General features: G+C 36.5%; 1 protein-coding gene across 3 annotated transcripts in view; it reads left to right on the plus strand.

Moving 5' to 3' along the window:
- Nucleotides 1-20,646, plus strand: part of edil3a (EGF like and discoidin domains 3a) — a 130,906-nt gene that overhangs the window by 88,372 nt on the left and 21,888 nt on the right. For all 3 annotated transcript variants that reach the window (XM_011479264.4, XM_011479262.4, XM_011479263.4), the window contains 3 exons: nucleotides 4,849-5,004; nucleotides 5,718-5,862; nucleotides 5,991-6,175. In XM_011479264.4, the coding sequence (XP_011477566.1) occupies nucleotides 4,849-5,004; nucleotides 5,718-5,862; nucleotides 5,991-6,175 (486 nt within the window). The remainder of the gene's footprint in view (nucleotides 1-4,848; nucleotides 5,005-5,717; nucleotides 5,863-5,990; nucleotides 6,176-20,646) is intronic.

Raw genomic sequence — 20,646 nt, forward strand, 5'->3', positions numbered from 1 at the left:
CAGACCAAAAGTTTGGACACACCTTCTCATTCAAAGAGTTTTCTTTATTTTCATGACCATGAAAATTGTAGAGTCACACTGAAGGCATCAAAACTGTGAATTAACACATGTGGAATTAGATAACAAGAAAGTGTGAAACAACTGAAGAAAATATGTAATATTCTAGGTTCTTCAAAGTAGCCACCTTTTGATTTGATTACTGCTTTGCACACTCTTGGCATTCTCTTGATGAGCTTCTAGAGGTAGTCACCTGAAATGGTCTTCCAACAGTCTTGAAGGAGTTCCCAGAGATGCTTAGCACTTGTTGGCCGTTTTGCCTTCACTCTGCGGTCCAGCTCACCCCAAACCATCTCAATTAGGTTCAGGTCTGGTGACTGTGGAGGCCAAATCATCTGGCGCAGCACCCCATCACTCTCTTTCCTGGTCAAATAGCCCTTACACAGACTGGAGGTGTGTTTGGGGTCATTGTCCTGTTGAAAAAGAAATGATGGTCCAACTAAACGTAAACCGGATGGAATAGCATGCTTCTGCAAGATGCTGTGGTAGCCATGCTGGTTCAGTATGCCTTCAATTTTAAATAAATCCCCCACAGTGTCATCAACGAAGCACCCCCACACCACCACACCTCCTCCTCCATGCTTTGCGGTGGGAACCAGGCATGTAGAGTCCATCCGTTCACCTTTTCTGCGTCGCACAAAGACACTATGGTTGGAACCAAAAATCTCAAATTTGGACTCATCAAATTCAAATTAATTTTATTGATGGTTTTTGTGACTGCACTTGGGGACACTTTCAAAGTTTTCCCAATTTTTCGGACCGACTGACCTTCACTTCTTAAAGTAATGATGGCGACTCGTTTTTCTGTACTTAGCTGCTGTTTTCTTATCATAATACAAATTCTAGCAGTCTATACAGTAGGTCTATCAACTGTGTATCCGCCTGACTTCTGCACAACACAACTGATGGTCCCAAACCCATTCATAAGGCAAGAAATCACACTTATTAAACCTGACAAGGCACACCTGTGAAGTGAAAAACATTTCAGGTAACTCAGGTAACTACTTCTTGAAGCTCATCAAGAGAATGCCAAGAGTGTGCAAAGCAGTAATCAAATAATAAGGTGCTACTATGAAGAACTTAGAATATGACATATTTTCAGTTATTTCACACTTTTGTGTTGTGTAAATAATTCCACATGTGTTAATTAACAATTTTGATGCCTTCAGTGTGAATCTACAATATTCATAGTCATGAAAATAAAGTAAACTATTTGAAAGAGAAGGTGTGTTCAAACTTTTGGTCTGTATGTAAGAATTGAGTGTATTGAATATAACATTTAATAAATTCATCAGTGTGACATTGCTTTTGCAAAAAAAAAAAAATATTTTCACCTCCTCAAGCTTCTTTTAAATTGTCTCACATGGTTTGGGTCATTGTCCTTTTTCTTCCGATCAATCAGAGCAGCTTTGTTGTTAACACATTTGCAGCTTTTATGGAACAGTCTCTTGTGTGAATCTCACACACAGTCATTCAATTAGTGGTTTCTTCAAAATGACAAAAATGTGACATGTCTGCCTTCATGGAGCCACTTGAGGAAGATTTTTCTAGTGTTGCTTTACTTGATCAACAAAGTCTATCTCTATAAGCACTGAAATGACAGAAGAGCATTTCTGAGTGGTCATTAAAAATGTGAGGGATCACTCCTAATTACCCCAATGGTGCCCCTTTAGTTAGAAAAGGGCTTCTAATTAGTGCAAGACAGGCTTATCTCTATGGAGATGTTGAAAAATAGTGTAGGAATGCAAGTTTGAGTAGATCCCACCTCTTAGCATGTTAAGACAATTTTCTCTCATCCCCCCTTAAGTGGCAATTTGACTGAAGATTAAATTAATTGTGATTAGCCCAATTTGTTCTTGATGATTCTATACAGAATAATAAACATCCAGATTTAAAAATAAAAATCCCTAATGTTACCAGGAGAAATGTGAATGTTTTTTTTTTTGCTTTCCTTTTTTAAATATAATATTTGTCAGTTTATTTACTAAACTATTCTTCTTTCCACTAGAATACTATATTTAAGAGCTTTAAATTTCAAAATAAAATAACTGCCATCATTGCATGAATGAGACAAAATGCAGGAGACCAAGCTTGGTGGCAGAAACTTTAACATTTAATAAATAAATGTAAACATGACGAAACCCACGAAGAAACAAAAATATGACAAAGCAGATGACCTGACAAGAAAGAAATGAAAACCAAACATGTAAATACATTATGGGTCATTAAGGACCCCCTCTGATGAAAATCATGTTTTTTTTAGTTTTAGATATGTACATGTGGCATTTTTCTTTTCAAAAAGAATAAATGTCATACGAAATCATCTCAATTTTGCTTTTTTTTTTGACACTAAGATAAGCTTTTGTAATTGACTATGGGTCATACCGGAAGACATCTGATGCGTCTATCAATACACTGTGGGTTAGGATAGAGGGATATAGCAGACAGGGAGCAGGGGAAACGGAACATGACATAAAACGAAGAAACATCACTAAAATCCAAGTGCAGAATCCTCACACACAAACACATTTGATAGGTTATATAATGGCTCTTCCAACCGTTAAGTAGTGCCAACTCAAAGGTAAACAAAATTATATTTATAGTTACACTAAGCAAGGCGCTACTATGTACTTTTTTGAAACTTCATATATATATTGTGTATTTGTGTTTCTGCTTAGATATGTGTGTGAAGGTTTGCACAATCAATAGGTATGTTTGAGTGTGTGGACATGTGTCTGTTGACAGCACCAGCTCTTCTGGTAAAGATCTAGATGGGATTATTGCCCTTTTCCAGTACTGTACCAATGTCCCCCACCTCATCTAACCCTCATTTCTTCTTCATTTGGCCCATCCAAACAAAAATATACCCAAATACGAATACAAATAAAGTTGAGCCTCAAATACAAAAGGGGTTTATACAAATATATACCTCAAGTGTCCAAAGCTATATAACCCACTGTTGCAACAGTAACACTCATCCAACACAAGAAGTTCTCAGCCCTTATCTGTTTTCTCAGCAGGACAAGAAGAAAACACTAAGAGAACAATGTGAAAAGTGAAATTTGTGTGGGAGAGTGTGCAGAACTTAATCTTTTTGTAGACAGTGCCATCAGATTAACCATAAAAGCTTGTTATGAATACAGTGCTGAAAATATCCTGCATTCTCCTGCTTTTTCATTTTATTTCAATTCTTTTTTTTTTCTTCCGCTTCAAAGTATTCTAAAAATGAGTTGTTTACCTTCCTGGTCAACATGAGAAACAAAGATGATTTACACACTATGCAGCTGTGAAATCACCTACACCAGGCCTCAAGGTTGCATTATAAAAGCCTGAATGATTATGTCAAAGCCTTCCATCTCTGTTTAACCATACTTTATAGTTGAATCGTGCTTTAGACGTGTGCCCTTGAAAGCAAGACAAGTAATCTATCATGGCTTTACAGAGGAAGATTCTGGCCTAAACTCAAAAGGTTTTCACTCAAACAGATAATGGGTTTCTAAACAAAAGACATAAAACTCTTCAATGCAGAAAAGGAACCGAAGACCATGATCCAGGGCAGTGTAAAGTATAATGACAAAAGTGTGTTCTCAAATGGTTGTAGCGTGAAGGTCATCGATATTTAGGATGTCGTACAAGTTAGAAAGTAAGAGAGACAGACAATGGACATTTCCTAATGATAAAACAAAAATACTCATCAACAGCGGTGCAACTGTTAAATAATTTTAATGGGTCTCAACCAGATGGTAGTAAAGTTTTAATTTGGATCATTATCTTGGCAGTTAATCCTCCCTGGGTCCTTCAGTCTTCTTGCTTGTCAGTACTTTGATATATTCTCAGTCATTAATGTGTGATGTCTTTATGGGTTTTTATCACACTCAGATACAAATTATTACACTCAGCCTTTGTGTTTCACATTGAGAATGATGCATTTGCAAGTCTTGATTGTGTTCTTCAAAACCAGAGTGGACTATTCGGCTTCTATCAGCTTTTGTTTTTTTTTCTTGATTTGTCAGATTTCTTTGTATGTTATTTGTTTTTAGAAATGTTTAATCTGACAGCTAAGTTGAAGCTGTTTTTTTCCTTTCTTTTTTTTGGGATGTTGACCACAGAGGTTGACATAATTTAGTGTCTTGAATGGTGTATTTTAAAGAATAGCTGATGACCACAGTTACAGATGTCAGACCTTTGCTATCTGTTTTTCAGAGCTAGTTCGTGCAAGTGGATCTCTTTGAGTGGTCTTATTTTGAAATGTTGGTCTCTATCTCTCTTAATTAGTTCTCAAACTACCTTTTGATTTCTGTGTTGTTGGTCATTCCCTTCTTTGTATGTAACTAATGTGATACATAGACTTTTGATGTAAATATTATGAATACATACTGAAAAATAAAGCAGCCACGGGGACAAATGGCATTAATAGAAAACCTAGCAAGTGTTTATATGTAGCAAGTTTATGATAGATCTCACAACACTGATGAGAGTTCTTTTAACTTGTATGATTACAAATCCACAAAGTCTCTACTACATTTGAAATGTATTCAATTACATTTTATTCAGACATATGAGTCTGTTTAATATATGTCATTTTTTAATTAATTGAAGTGTGGAGAATGAAGGGTATAAAAATGTCTCGTTTAAGGATGTTTGGAATAAAATGGATGGCCTTGAGGCAGCAGATAGAATGAAGTGAATTTACACTACTGTCACACAAATCATACTGGTAACCACATACACATGTAATGTACACATATGTTAAAAAATTCATAAGTTTGCCTTTTCTTTTTGCATTTCCAGATAAACCTCCAAAGAAGAATGAGGGTCACAGGCGTAATTACCCAAGGTGCAAAGCGTATCGGCAGTCCAGAATATGTCAAGTCTTATAAAGTCGCCTACAGTGATGATGGGAAGACCTGGAGAACATATAGAGTCAAGGGCAAGGATGATGACATGGTAAGACACAAGTGGGGACACAGACAAAAATAAAATAAAACATGCACATCTGTTGACATATATTTATGTAGAACAAAGGCCTACACAGTCATGCACGCCGGCGTTCAAGGACTAGAGACGGTGCACTCTTTCAAGGGCATTGAGGAGGACAGGATGAGATGGCTTTTTATTAGCCAGGACACACAGGGACCATCATTCTGCCCTTTACCCCTCTTCAAGTTTAAGGCTTTGAGATTGAATTTTTAGACTATTTGGGGATAAAAGCCTCCAAATAAGAACATTCATTCATTAGAAACTAATGAAAAGCTTTTTATCAAATGTATTTTTGCACCACTGTTGACCTTTTATTAAAATTTTATTTACAAGTTTATTTATTTTCTTTTTTTTTTGTTTAAAGCAAGTGTAAGGAAAGCAACTGCATACATTCAATTTACAGTCAAATTTTGCCTCCCACTTTCCCCAGAGTGTTTAGCAACATAAATGTAGGGCCAATTTTAAACACACTTCTTCTATGAATTAACAGGCTCAAATGGTGCGAGAAATTATCAATTTTTCACTGTAATTCCTATTAATTGACCTTGAATGACAGCAATTTGTTGGGGATGGAATAGTCAGTAGAGACAGAGCTAGATAGACTGGAACACTAAAGTAATAAGATCTGCTTCACTGTCCTCCACGCCTCCAATCTGCTGTTATTTCATCTCTTACAACAGATTTTCAGAGGCAATGTTGATAACAATGCTCCATCAGCCAACTCTTTCACACCTCCCATTGAAGCCCAGTATGTGAGAATTTACCCCCAAGTCTGCAGGAGGCACTGTACTTTACGGATGGAGCTTCTTGGTTGTGAGCTTACAGGTAAATGATAGATCTTAACTAAGTGTATTTTATATATCGCATTTATTAGATAAATGGTGATTTTAGTGTAAGTTGAATTTGTGGGGTAGTTCAAAGATGAAAAGAAATGTGTGTTTGTTTTTGCAAAGGCTGCTCTGAACCTCTGGGGATGAAGTCAGGTCATATCCAGGATTATCAGGTGACAGCCTCCAGCATTTTCAGAACGCTCAACATGGACATGTTCACTTGGGAGCCTGGGAAGGCCCGTTTGGATAAACAGGGGAAGGTCAATGCTTGGACAGCTGGACACAGTGACCAATCACAGTGGCTTCAGGTAAGAGATACTCTGAGTTGTTATCTACTGTCAAGACAAATTAGTGTATCAGCAGGAACTGAAAAGATACATATTTTTGTGAGCTGCAGCTTCTTCCTCTTTGGAAATGTAAATAATGGTGTGTAAAATTTGTGTTCATTCCTTAATAATTAGTCTACATGAGGCAAGATTTAATCCATTGACAGTCTCATCTGTAGATGACATTCTTCACTTGACAGTCAAAAAGCAGTTTTTCAACATCGGTTTCACTCTGCCTTTAATGCAGTCGTTTGTTCCTGTCATCTCTGGCTACTATCCAGCCTTCCTATGAAACCAGCCAATCTATCCATTATCGGCCGCTTGGTAAACATTATCATTATTCTGAAGAGAGGACATGGCGTGGGTCCCTAGATGACTGTTTATCACAAATTTGTTTCTCTGAAAAAATTTGAAAGTGATGCAGGATGAGGGAGATCACATCTATCATGCCCCTGATATTGCTTTTTTGCAGGAGGGTGCTACTTTATTTTTAGAGGGACATGTCACATGTCACTTCAAGTTGAAATAGTGAGGGAAGGCAGACATAAGAAGGCTATCATGCGGATCATTTTCTTTGAGAATCAGAGATCAGAGCAATTTCTATGACTTTTCTTTTTTTTTTTTTATGCACCCAATCTATAAATGAACCCTCCCTTGCAGTGGCTCAGTCAGCTCTCCGTGGTCAGTCTGACTTGTCTGGTCGTTATTAGGTGGCTCTAGTTTGAAATCAGACATTTTTTGAACCGAATACTTTTTTAAAGGCGCTGATGGTGTGTGTTTGAGGAGAAAGCTACTTAGGCAGGCTCCATCTGTGCCATGGAGCTCGGCTGAGGAAAAATTGATTGCTGTGGGTAAAGGGAAACTTGTGGTCTCATATTACATGCTGTGCCGGCAGGACAGAAGAGATGCTATACAGATCCAGTGAAAAAATCAATGGCTTCCATTTTCAAGAACCATGTATGTGCTTATAGGCATAAATGAAATCTGGCTTTTAAAAAAAAGTAAACGTTGAGAATGACTTATTGCAAAGTGCTGTTTCACTTTTGCAATGATATAGCTGCTGGAACTGAGTAGTTTGTGTATCTTATGTGCCTTAATGTCCTACAATTTGTGTCTTTTCTTTGGTTGCCATGGTAAAGAATTGATTTTCAGTGCCATTACAGAAAGACTTAATGGAATTAATCAGCCCTAATGATGAAATAAGTATTCTTATTAATCAAGACAGCTGTTCTGCCATGGAGTGGGAGTAGAGGAAAGGCTTTAACAAACATTAAGTGTTAATATTGAAAACCTGCTGAATGATTCTGCTCATTTCCACCACAGTAAACAATACATTTTCTTTAATGCTGAGCGCTTTCCAGGAAAAACGCTTTCTCTCGTTAATATTTTGTTGTTTTTATTCACACCATTTTGTTTATACACACTTGAAGACACAAACAAAGTGAACAGTCTTTCCCATCGTAGTGTTTTGTACTGGGAACAGCGGTGTGCCAACATCAGTCTCAGAAATATGGATCCAGACAGCAGGGTTTCAAACTTCAAACAAGCCCGAGAAACAAATCCAGACGTCTTGAAGGCTGGAGTTTGTCAGATCAGGGACATGTTTTAATATTAACACTGCAGACACATGACTTGAAGTGGTAAATGCTCATTTTGTTTTTGCCCGTTGCTACTTTTCTAACATTACATCAAGTGAAGACAGAAAAATTCAAGCACGCTTTAACATTTTTTTCAGTAGATACCATTAGGTTTTAACAGCAATTTGGCTTTAGAATGTAATTTTTTATCTGCCACACTTTTAAGAACTCTATTTTGATTCACATATACAACACTTTCTGACAGATAACTGTGACTTTTGTAGCTATAGGCCATTGCAGGTTAAAACAAGCAAAAAAAAAAAAAAATGAATGCTTTGCTTGAGCCATCGTTTTTCTAAACTGATTTGAATTAAAATTACAAAGAGGGAGACTGAAACAGAATCTGTAAAAAAGCTTCATTAGCCCACCTGAAGATGTCAGGTGAGGTAAAAGTCTAAAGGCAAAAGGTAAACACTGTAATTCTTTTTAGGATCTGTTCCCCCAAAGTTTCTTGTTGTACCTGGACACTACTATTGCTGAAACGTACAGCTTGAATTTCTTCCAGCACAGGCAGACACACGGAACCAGCTCACATAATTTATTTGACTATTTGTCAAGAGATGCAGTCAGTTCATCAGCCTGAGTGCACACTGTCACATCCACATGCTACTAAATTGAAAAAGGAAAGAAACTATAAGAATATTTTCAAAGCTTTTTTAGTTATTAACTCCTGGGACGTCTTGCAAAACTACTGCCCCCTCTCCTTCTACAGCTAAGCAATTTAAACTGGGGCTAATCCAACCACTGCACATTCTCCACTCAGGTAACACAAGATTTAAAATGGTAGATTCAATAGCAGTTTTGGTACAAAGCACCTATGAGGTGTTGAGAGTACCAAAGACTTAAAAAAAAAAGAGAATTGCACAAATATATACAAACCAAATGAACAGAACAAGACTGTTTTTCTCCAGGGTCTAAAGACAAGAGATTCTGCCAGTGACCTTTGTTGACCTCTAGTGCAGAGGAAAGAGCAAGCCTTTCTGAACAGATCTACTTTTCATCAGCAGGGGTCACAGAGTAAGCCTGAAACCATGCAACCTAATTAACCTTCCAGTAATCCACACAGAGGCATGTAGGCTCATCCTTCTTGATCACAAGAACAATAGAGCTTCACTAAACACTGTTGGATTTCTCTGTTGCTCACATGTCCGACCACAATTATAATTCTTTCAGAAGTGTTTTTTTACTGCTTTATTTTTTTCCCCTCTATTGTATTATTGAAACCTCTACAACTGTGACTGTAACTTCCTGCCCATCATAGTGTCAGCAAATGGAATACCACATTTGTAAAGTTCTCCTGCAACAGACAACATCTGCTTTACCGAAGAGTTTAACGATGGGTGATCTCACTACAGAGTGATGAGGTGGAATTTGGCACCTTGAGCTCCAGCTCATATCTGATATTTACCATCCCTACCAGAAAAAACTGCCTCTTGCCGTGTTTTGCAGAGGCTGATTGGACATCACTGCTGCGCTCCCTCTGTCAAGACCAAGCCACCACCTTTCAATCTCTGATTTGAAGCAAACGCTACCAAATGTTGCAGTTCCTTAAATGACCCCTGGAGGCAGATTCCACGTTTTGATACAGCTCAGTATGAGTCAGTTTACCCGATGGCTTTTGCTTTGCCATTCAGAAGAGTAACGATTTCCAACTAATCATTACCTTGTGTTAGGATTATTATTTTTTTATACATTAGAAATGCCCAGAACTTTCATCACTTAATTCAGATTTGCTCTTTGGTCCTACATTCACATCGTGGATAAAGTTCACCAGGTTATCTTACAAGTGAATCACAATATTTATTATTTAGACGGCCAGGATTTGCAAGTTTAGGTCTTCCCAAAGTTCAGACAAGTCTCACACTTTCCAATAAAACAGACTATCTAAGAAACCAAACCTTGATATGAACTAAATGATCTAGTGTGAAAGCAACCAAATGTCCCGAACCCATCAGTGATTGTTCAACCTCATGAAGGGCTGAAAATCACCAGGAACCGTAGCACTTCATTAGCAGCTAGAGAGTGTTGTGGACAGATAAAGGGGAGATGTGAGTTTATATTGCTTTTCTCAACTATGATAAAAGCTCATGATGCTTCTCTGTCTACGTCTTTTCTTGTGCACTTATCAACTTTAAGTGTCAAAAAACTGCACTGAACCTGCTCTCATTATAGCAGCTCTTTCTCAGCTTCCTGCCTCCCTGACAGTTTAAATTTCTAGCACAAGTCTTTTTTTCTGCACAGGCATCCACACAGGAAGTGATAGTCTTCCGATACCGTAACTTTAGTTGGCTATTTTTAGGAGTGAAATGAAGTGATCACTTTAATACCCTCAGTTCAGATGTAAGACTTGTTCCGGGTCTCAGCTTCCTATCGAATACAAGAAGGGGAAAAACTGACTAGACATTTTCCACTGTTGTGTTAATTAGTTTTCCCTGACACTGCTCCTGGATTTGCTCCAACATCTCTCCCTGTACATTTGAGCAGAACCATCCATGCTACGACTTTAAAGAGATAAGTGCTGGATTAAAATACATATGCCTCAGATGCACAAGAAGTGACACCTGGAATAAGATGAAGGTGCTTTCTTTTCTCAAAACTAAATTTTTAATAATGATCTGGCAGTTTTAACAAAGAAGAACATAAAACCCATCTTAGGAATTAACACTGCTGATCTTCAAATCAAGCAGATCTATTCGTGAAAACCAATGTTTAACCTTTTTTCATCTTTAGATCAACAGAAATCTGAAGCTAACCTGCGTAGTTAATGCAAAAATTGCATTTGTGATTACAGTATGCCCATGTGTATGGCGAACAATTATAAGGTAGGGGGAAATACTATACAGTAAATCTGATATTTGTAACACATTTGCTTATCTTCTGATATACTTGGAGCCCACAAAAGCAAAAGAAGCCATGATCATTATTCCTTTTTTGGTGGTTCATTAGTTACTCCCCTCGTCTCCAAGGCTTTTACACTCAATTATCTTCTTATGGTGATAAATAAGTGTTATGTGTGTGTGTGTGTGGCAGTGTTATAATCACCTCTGCCTCCGATGATGCCAGAAGAGCTTCTGAGAAAACTGTGAAAGATCTAAGGCATCTCACACCCCCTTACAATTCCTCGCTCACCTGTCTGTACTGTAGAAAAAAAAAAGGGGTTTAAATGCTAAAGTTCAATGCTCAGTCTCTGTTGAAAATCAGTGCCATATTTAGCAATACAGCAATTCACTGTTCTTTTTTGCCTACTCTTCTACATTTACTTTTACCTTTTTTAAATACCTTTATTTAAGTCAACTGTTTTATCAAAATTAAGAAAACGCTGGAGTGGACTCTGATTGAAGCTTTTCATGATTTAGTAATTCAATGCGTTTTACTTAAAAATGCCAAAATGAATGTTTTGTCTGATGAATTTGTCCAGATGTTGTCAGCTGTGTCAATACACTCTCAGAACCCATTTGCACATTGCACACAAAGTGTTTTATGCCTCTGAAGGTATTACATTTACATGGGATGAAGGCTTTTCTCAAGACCAGATAGAATTCACAGCCAGGGGGAATAGAACGACAAAAAGAAAATAGGTAAAAGAGTATGTTAAAGATGTCACTATAATTCCGCAAAAGCACACGCAGTGGGGCAAAAAAGTATTTGCCACTCACTGATTCCACAAATTGCAGTACTTAAATAGATGAGAGAGATCTTTAATGGTCTTCATAGGTATATTTCAACTGTGAGAGAGATTGTAAAGAAAATGATTCAGGAAATCTGTGTATCTGCTGCTGAGATTACCCTTTGGATACGTTTTTTTCTGAACAGATTTCCCGAATGTCATTATCCTCCCTTAAAACTGCACAGTAGAATATTTGTCTTCCATTTTTTCTTCTTTTGTTACATATTTGTTATTTTATACCTTGTGTGAAAATATACAAATGTTAATGTATCCCATATCAAGAAATCCAGGCAAAAGTCATATATAAATTTGCCAATATTGGAGGCAGAATTTATCAATCCTTAGGGCCTAGTTTAGCTTCATGAAACTTCTGGGTTGCAGCCATGTTTCCTCCCAGCCTTTGGCTAAACCAGTTTCTGTGGTGTCTGGCTACTGGTGATAATGAGTTGTAGTGATGAGAGAACAGAACCTCTGCCTTCACACTCTTTTGGTTTGATCAAAAAAAGTTGATGCTCTATTGGCAAAGGACTTTGGGCTGAATATAGATAGCAGTCAAATCTGTTTTGTGTATTTTTTTCAATCAGATTACTTTTACAATGTTTTCACAGTTGATATGAAATGTTTGTGTTTATGTAACCAGACATCAGTGGATCTGTTATCCGTCTTTTCTTCATTTCAAGTCTCATGATGCACTTTTCCCATCCTATCTTTATTTCTGTTAAAGTGGCAAAAAAAAGATCAAATTTGTTGTCCTTGCACAACAGTTCACTGCAATTCTTCACTGTCTCGCTCCCTTAGTTTGTGACTTGTGACTTGAAAAGTGAAAACAGAGTTTTTTCTTTTTTTTCATATTTAAATATGCATGTTTAAGTGGTTACAATTTTTGGGAGATGTTAAAAATGTTGTTTTATTTGATCTTTAAATCCATGTAAATGTGATTCGTCATGACCCCATTTGCATGGGGCTTGTGTGTAGTAATTTTGTCAAAATAAGTTATTAAATGAAAACAAACTTTCATTCATCCATCTTTGGAACCAGCTGAATCCCTTCCAGGGTCACAGAGTTGCTGGAACAACCAAGCTGTTGTTGAGACAAGGTGTGGCACACACTGGACAGGTCGTCAGTCGGATGCAGGTCTACTCACACCTAGGGGCAATTTACCAATTAACCTATGAAGGATGGTTTTGGACTGTGAGAGGAAACCAGAATGCCTGGAGAAATAATGCACACATGCATGGGGAGCAGATGCAAACTCCACAATGAAAGGTCTAAGCCAATTTTTTTTAAAATAGGACCTTTCTGATGTGAGGGGAAGGCGCTAGCAACCAATAATTCAATCAGAATTGTTTAAATTATTTGGTAACAAAGGTAAATTGAATTAAGTGATCTATTTTTGCCCTGTATCTTCCAATAAGAAAAAAAAAAGTAAAATGTTTTAGCCTGAATCAGGAAAAGCAGGAAACAAAGGCATCCTACTTTATGGTTTTTGTGCTGCTCCAGTCCGTAAGCAAATACATGACGGATGTGTAGGTCAAGCTTACTGAACATAGTTGTTAGTAACAAATTATAATTAGCAATAAAGAAGAGCACACCTTATTGTACAATGATTTTGGTAATTACAGAGCTTGCGTCTCATTTAATAATAATATTTGTATGTCCTTAAAGGCATACAGTGCCTGTATGCAAAGAAAAATGATGGATGAACTCTGTATGTCAGCTGCCTTTTTTTTACACGCAGCATTTTGTTGAAGCTTTGATTTACTGAAAATAAAGACAATTTTGTTGGTAGAGACTTTAATATCCTGGCTAGAAGAACATTGTTGGTCAGTGGATTAAAACATCAAAACCCTTTGAGAAGATAAAAGAATCACATAAAGGAAGTCATAAGTGTATGACTTCCTTTATGTGATTCTTCTTACAACTAACTTTTAAATAACATTCTTTGACTCCTGCCTCTTTCAGCGAGGTGTAATACTAAGTACTGACGTTTCTTTGAAGGTTATGATGACATTGTGAATGCATTCACAGAATAACTAAGATTTAAAACCAACTATTAATGCTAGAAAAGTGAGCTGCAGAACAAGATGTTGTGCAGAAAATATTGAAATGTAAAAGGAAAAAAAACTGTAACTTCCCGTATGACACAAGTTTCTATTTATTTAGGGCAAGTGACTTTAAGAAGACATAATATTACTTGTGACAGACTTATTATTACATAAAGGTTTGTTAAAAAAAATCTATTATAATATGTATGCATTAGCATGTCCATACAAATCACAGTCCTGCTAATGACACCAATACTGATGAGTAAAGACCCAGGTAATGCATTGATTAAAAAAAACATTTTGTAAAAGGGATATGTAGTCATAACTCTCAATTGATCTCCTCTGTTGTGTGTTCTATTTAAAAAAAAGTGAAACAATAAAAATCGTAAAATTTGTGAAAAATAAAGATCCAAACCTTGGCCATGATATCTTTTTTTATTATTTGCAATTTATGGAAACTTGCATAATTTGTGAGGCACATAATTTCTGGAACTCAGCAGCCAAAACAAAAATCACAAATGAACTAATGAAACAGCAAGAGGTGCAGCAAGTTACAGTCAGGCCAGCTGAAGTAAGTTAATTATGTGGGAAAAAACACAAGGCTTATTGGAAATACAGTTTGCTTAGAGCAGTGTGAAAATGTGACTCTTACTGGTGGGAGAAATGTTTATTTTGCAAATAACAACATAAAAAAGGGAACCTAATCCTATAGTGCTTAAAATAGAAAATAGCATTTTTAGCCTTTTTTATTCAGGCTTTGTCATAATGTTTTAGAGAGTCAATAAAGGAATGTTCTGCTTTTAACGAGAAAGAAAAAATATGTACTTTGGAATTAATAGTTTTCTTATTTGTCGTCTTGTCCATCCTATCTCAAAGAGTAAACGAAAGAATAGAAATAACAAACACAACTCCAAAATGAAAGAAAAGCAAACATTTCACACATAGCTCCAATAATTGGATCATACTTCACACCATGCATTTTTGTGCTGCAAATACTGTGATCTGTATAGAAATGTAGCTGCACTTTAAAGCATTAATTTTTATTTTTGCCAGTTTTTTTTAAGTAATTCCGCCTCCTAACATCGATTTCAGGTTTAGAAATTGTACATTTATGGTATTACCTTGTGTCTAAAGAGAGAACTGTATCAGTCTGTAAAAACCTCTGAATAAAATGCACAAAACAATGAATAAAATCCATTTGAAATGAAAAAAAAAAAGAAACTAAGTCAATACACTTCCTGACTACTCTTTTCCAGCAGTTTATTAGGCACTGGGGCATGTTGACACTTCACAAAGAACTTTGTCTATTCAGCTCAAATACTCTTTGAGTACCGTCCACAATTACATTTCCCAGCAGACTAATTAAAATGTCAAGCACTCAGTCATCCTTTAACATAGCTGCAACGGTAAACACTTATAAGAGAAAAGTTTAACTGTTCTAAAACTGTGACATTAAAACATTACTTTGTCCAAAACTGTATTAAAATAATCAACCACACAGAGATAATTTTTATTTAAAGCAGTGGTCAGGCTTGACCTTCAGTACGTTTACCTTAAATCAGACCTGAAGAAGCCCTTTACTGACGCTACTTTGCTGCTTTGATTGGATTTTGTGCTTCTTGGACAACATGTTGCAATGCAGCATTTTGTCTTTGCACATTTAGATTTGTATATTATTAATATTATTAATATTTGAACAGAACAAGCCTTCTTTATCATTGATTCAGTGTCTTTGAGTCTCTGGCTGCATTACTTGTACTCCTAAGATACGTGAAGAACGTAACCTTTCTTTTGTCTTCATTCTAAAGAGTTTTAGTGTTGCACTTCCACTATAGCTCAAAACTATTTAAACTTCTACAATACCTTGACGTCTTCCCTCAGGATAGTCTGGGGTTCTCCAATAATCCACAGTCATTCCGGAGTATGAGGAAAGTCTAAGGGGTAAAGAAAAGTTTTTGTCTCATTCATTTTTTTTTACCCATCAGCCTGACAAATTGTGGTCTGTCTGTCAGGTGGTCAAGGGTCATTTTAGGCTCCCCTCTTCTTCTTTCTGGAGCTTCTCTCTCAGCAGCAGAGGCTGGTTATGATAATTCACTTTATAGCAGGTAGACGAAGACATGTCCTGCTACCACATCTGCACACTAAACAAGCTGCAGTCCACTCTGACAGCTTTTCACTAACCTAATTGATTTTATTTCTTTCCAACCAGAACCAGGCAGGATGTCTTCCACATCACCGTAAACTTTCACTCAAGTCACGCTGATGTCTCCAGAACCCTGCAGCATCCACTTAACCTGATTGTCAGTGATGGACAAGGCTGCAGGATGGGAACGTGGGGCCGTTCAGATCAAAAAGCAGCCGCATCAATGAGTGGATGTGATGCTGGATTGATTCCTGCTCAGTACTGGTGAACATGCATTGGATGTAATCAAAACCGGTATTATCTTTTCACCAGCTTTGCCCAGCACAGCTCACTAATCAAATCACACCTCGTAATGCAGCTCTGCTGACAACAAACTCTATTTCTCGCTATCGATGGAATTAACTTGGCATTTGTTTCAGCCATCTTCAAAAGAGAAAAGCTTTAATTTGTTCCATTGAAACTCTGATCTTCCCCTCTCAGTGTTTATGCAGCAAAGCAGAAAAAAGCTTCCTTGTGAGGGAGTGGAGCCGTTGTAGCATGGAAGGATTAAAGTGGCATTCTGATTATCTATAAAAGCAATGATAAAGCCTTTGTTTCAAGAACAAGAGACCAGTACTTTTTCGGTAGTTGCTTGCATAGATAACGGACAAAACAAATCATTTGGGAACATTTAACTGGTGAACTTTATTTTATGCCCTTGAACATATCCCACAATTATTTTAAAATCCCCTTAGCATCAATTGTTTTCTAGTTTTATCCATTTAATTATCAACATAAAAGTATTTTGAACTGGTGTTGGTTTCATAACCATCTCTACCTCCAACTTCCCAAAGTAGGTTTGGCAATGCTCTAACAGTTTTCTGTATTTCACCTGCTGCACCGCTTTTTATCAGTGTTTTCGCTGCCAGAGTACACAGAAAAATTGAATCAATAGCGCCTGTAGCTAAGTTTATTTGCTAAACTAATAAGAGAAAAAATGGAATGCCGCAGTGGCAACATCTCCAGCTGATGCATTTAGTGGGAAGAACACAAGCTGCATGAGATGCAAACATTTTCAGAGCTTGCAAGTTAATAACCTAAGTGACTTAACATGAAAGAAACCATATTCTGCTAGAAGTCTTTGAAAATGTTTCTGCATTGGATTGTAAGAATATATGGAGCTATTTAAGGTCACATAGTTATATAAACCACAACAAAAACTGACTTAGATGTAGAAAGAAGACCTTTAACTGGCAGTATTCATCTTTTTAATTACCGGTACCAATGACTTACATTATCATACATAATAGATTGCATTGCATCATTTAAAATAAACCACATCAAATGCAGAAGCAGTGTGATGAACCTAAGACATACTTTGCTTCACTGCAGCAGTTCCTGCTGTAGCTACATGACTCTCCCAATTTGCATTGCTCCTTTTCTTCCGTTGTGTCTTCAGAATCAGTTACAAGTTTGTTTAATCTTCACCTGGTTGTGCCAGCCCCTTGTACAGCTGCAGAGAAGGCTGTTTAGTAAAGTTTCCAGATCATTCATCTGCCAGTATACCCTTTGGGTAAACCATTGGAACTTCCTGGATGTGTTTCAGTCTGTCCTTGAGTTTCTGCTTAAATAAAAAAGACTTTCCTGGCAGCCCTCTTGAAAAAAGTCGAGCAGAAATTTACCGACTTGAACTTTGAAACTATCTTTGTTATTGCTTTCCTTTCCTGGACACTAATATGAATGTCAATAGTATTTTGATGGATGTTTATAATCCCCAAAAAATAGACCCTGTCGCTATATATATATATATATATATATATATATATATATATATATATATATATATATATATATATATATATATATATATATATATATATATATATATATATATATATATATATATATATATATATATATATATATATATATATATATATATATATATATATACATATATATAAAATAGGCCCAACTTTTTTAACTGTAAAACTGGAATACATCAACTCTGTGCCCTAAATCATCACTAACATGGATTGCTAGTCTAGTGTGTTTTAGTGCTGAGCAGAAATAATTAAATGCATTTTTACAACTTGTGCTCTAATTGTTTTTGTTCCTTTTTAGGCCAATTATCTTTTTGAAAAAAATTATACAAATATTAGTTTTTCAATACTTTGGTGGAAAGCAGAAGATACTAGAACAGGTCTGCAACCTGTACCTCTGAAAGAGCCATTTGGATCAGTTTCCCACAGAAATGAAGGCACAGGGAGCTGCAACACTAGGGGTGTTAGAAAAAATCATTTCGCCGATATATCGCGATAGTTCATTTGGTGATACTTGTATTGATTCAAAATGCTGTCAGGAAAATTATTTAATGATTTATTTTAATTATTTATGAGGATGGTGTTTCCTTTGATCTTTTCAGTCTCCACAACCTTGAAAAAACTTTTCTGTCTGTCAAACACCCAGAGTTTAGATGAGTGAGATGATGGAAACAAACTCAATTTGATGCAGACTTCTTTCTATTTATTTTTCTTTAGATCCAGGAAACCCAATAAAGTATATTAGTTTTATGGACGACAACTATTTTATATCAGGAAGCAGCTGTTAGTTTGTTGCGGGTCTGGAATCATCAGCGGTGAGTCTAAGCCCCTCCCCCACCTTTCTACCTGTTCACATCCTCTGCAGCTCCAAGTTGTTTTCCCCCGCGTGTAACCCCCCCCCCAGCGTGTTCTACACAGACAGCGCAACATACGGTCATCAGAGCAGCAGGTTGACAGGATAGTAGGGGCGCCCTAACGCACATTTAATTAATTTTTATGTGGAAATGGGTGGTTTCAGTCTAGGAAAAAAAATTGCTTTTTTTTGGGTGGGGCGGGGGTGTTGCTCATGTTTCCCCCCACTTGCCTTTGACTGTCTTTTTAGAAGAACTTTCCATCCCATAACAGACTCTGGTCGGTTCACAGCTGCAGACACGCCATCTCTGCGTGCTCACGCTGCTCTCTTCCTCCTGCCCGCTCGCGCTATGATATATAAGCGATATAGAAGTTCAGTGGGCTGGTGGTGGAGTGTATACCCTGAGACTGATAGCTTATGGGTTTAGACCCATGGTTGGTTTGTACCAAAGATTTTAAATGGTACCCAACAAACACAGCTGTGACTGCATCTGTTCTGTTGTGTGTGACAATAATGAGATTACACCTAATTTAAATTAGTAATAGGGTTTTAAACAACAATTTTTGAAAACATATAATCTAAACGCATTTCTTTAAGATGTGCATGATCATTTCCTTGGTTGAACTTTCTGGCATTTAAAATATATTTAAAAATATATTGAGATGGTGTTATGATGGCCTCATATTCATACTTTATTGATCCATATTGATGAAACGATTTCAACATATAGATCGTTGAATTTGTCCATGTTTTTACAACCTTGAAAAGGCCAAAGCAACAAACTGCTTTGGAACAGGTGACGAAACATTACTGTTGATCAGTCATAAACTAATTTTAATTATCAGCACACAGCTGCCAGATTCTCTTTCAATATGCAGATTAAAGTGAGCAAATAAGTTTATGTGGTGCCGTTTAAATTTGATAGAATTTTCCTAAAATCTATTGTCAATTTGTAATTTTAGTAAATCTCAGTCTCAGCAGACTTTAACACCTACATTTTAGCAATTAGTTGCATTTGTGTGTAGCTTATATGTGTTAACATTATATGTGTAATAAATGTACATGTGTATGATTGTTTTCTTAAAAGAATTTGGGAAGAATCTTGGAAAGAATCTGCTCTAATTTGAAGTCCGACCTGTTTTCAATTTCATAACGGAATTATTTCCAGAACCTAAATTTAATCTCACTCAATATGGCCTTTTCTTTCCTCAGTTTTAGTCTGCTTCCCTACAGCTAGTATGCTGAATCAATTAGCTTCCCAATGAAGTTTGTAAAGGATTTGTAAATCCATCTGGTTCTCTTTTTAGAGTGGGGACTTTTGCTGTCCTCTCCCTCCAACTCTTCAACGCACAGCTCAGAATTCAGTGTAAAACAATTATTTGGTTTTCGTAATCCCAGGAAGCCTTCTTATCCTTCAACACCATAACCTTTTCCTTGTTTCTCTGTGTCTGCCACAGTCCCTCTAAGCTAACTCAGGTTACATTCATCTGTTTTATCTGGGGGATGATTGATTCATGAGTCTGCTGCAGCGCCTGCTGAAATCGCAGGATCTGCAGGGACTGTCAGACGTGAATGTGCCAGATCTGAAATCAGTGTAGCTCATATTGGGTCCACTGTGTTGAGCATTTGTATCTTTTGAGGCAGAATGTGTCAGAGTTCTCTAGTGACAAGCAGGGAAGCCAGTAAAATATATTTGTGCTGTACCACTGAAAGATTAGAACCTGAATTAATATGTGTATTGTGTATAACTCTAAACTGTTAAGCCCAAAAATAGAAAATACAACTGTTCTAATTAAAATATTACTCTGTTTGTGTGTATATATCAAGGCAGTAAAACTTTTCAATGTCACTACATTGATAAAATGTAGTATATATATATATATATATATATATATATATATATATATATATATATATATATATATATATATATATATATATTTACCACTAGTTATCTAGTTTCATACCACTAGATAATGGATATAATCATTTTAAAGAAAAAGGATTTGACCAATGAGATAATTACTGAGAAGCCCAAAAGACTATTAAAATTTTGAGACTTTGTTTATCAAAAAGCAAAACGCAAACTAATGTGAGGCTACACCAAACAACAAGGTTTATAAATACATTTTTTGTTGAAACTGTATCCATTAAAAGGCAAAAATATAGATCCTTTAAAATAACTATGAACAAGTGATTGATTAAGAAGAGTAAAACCAAACTATTAGCTGCAGCACCAGTCTGCATGCAGGTGCATATTTGATGAAGATATTTTATATACCAGAAGTGGTTTGAAAATGCGGAGA

Source organism: Oryzias latipes, chromosome 9 (assembly GCF_053564925.1).
Source record: "Oryzias latipes strain Hd-rR chromosome 9, Olatipes_Hd-rR_3.1".
Lineage (NCBI taxonomy): Eukaryota > Metazoa > Chordata > Actinopteri > Beloniformes > Adrianichthyidae > Oryzias > Oryzias latipes.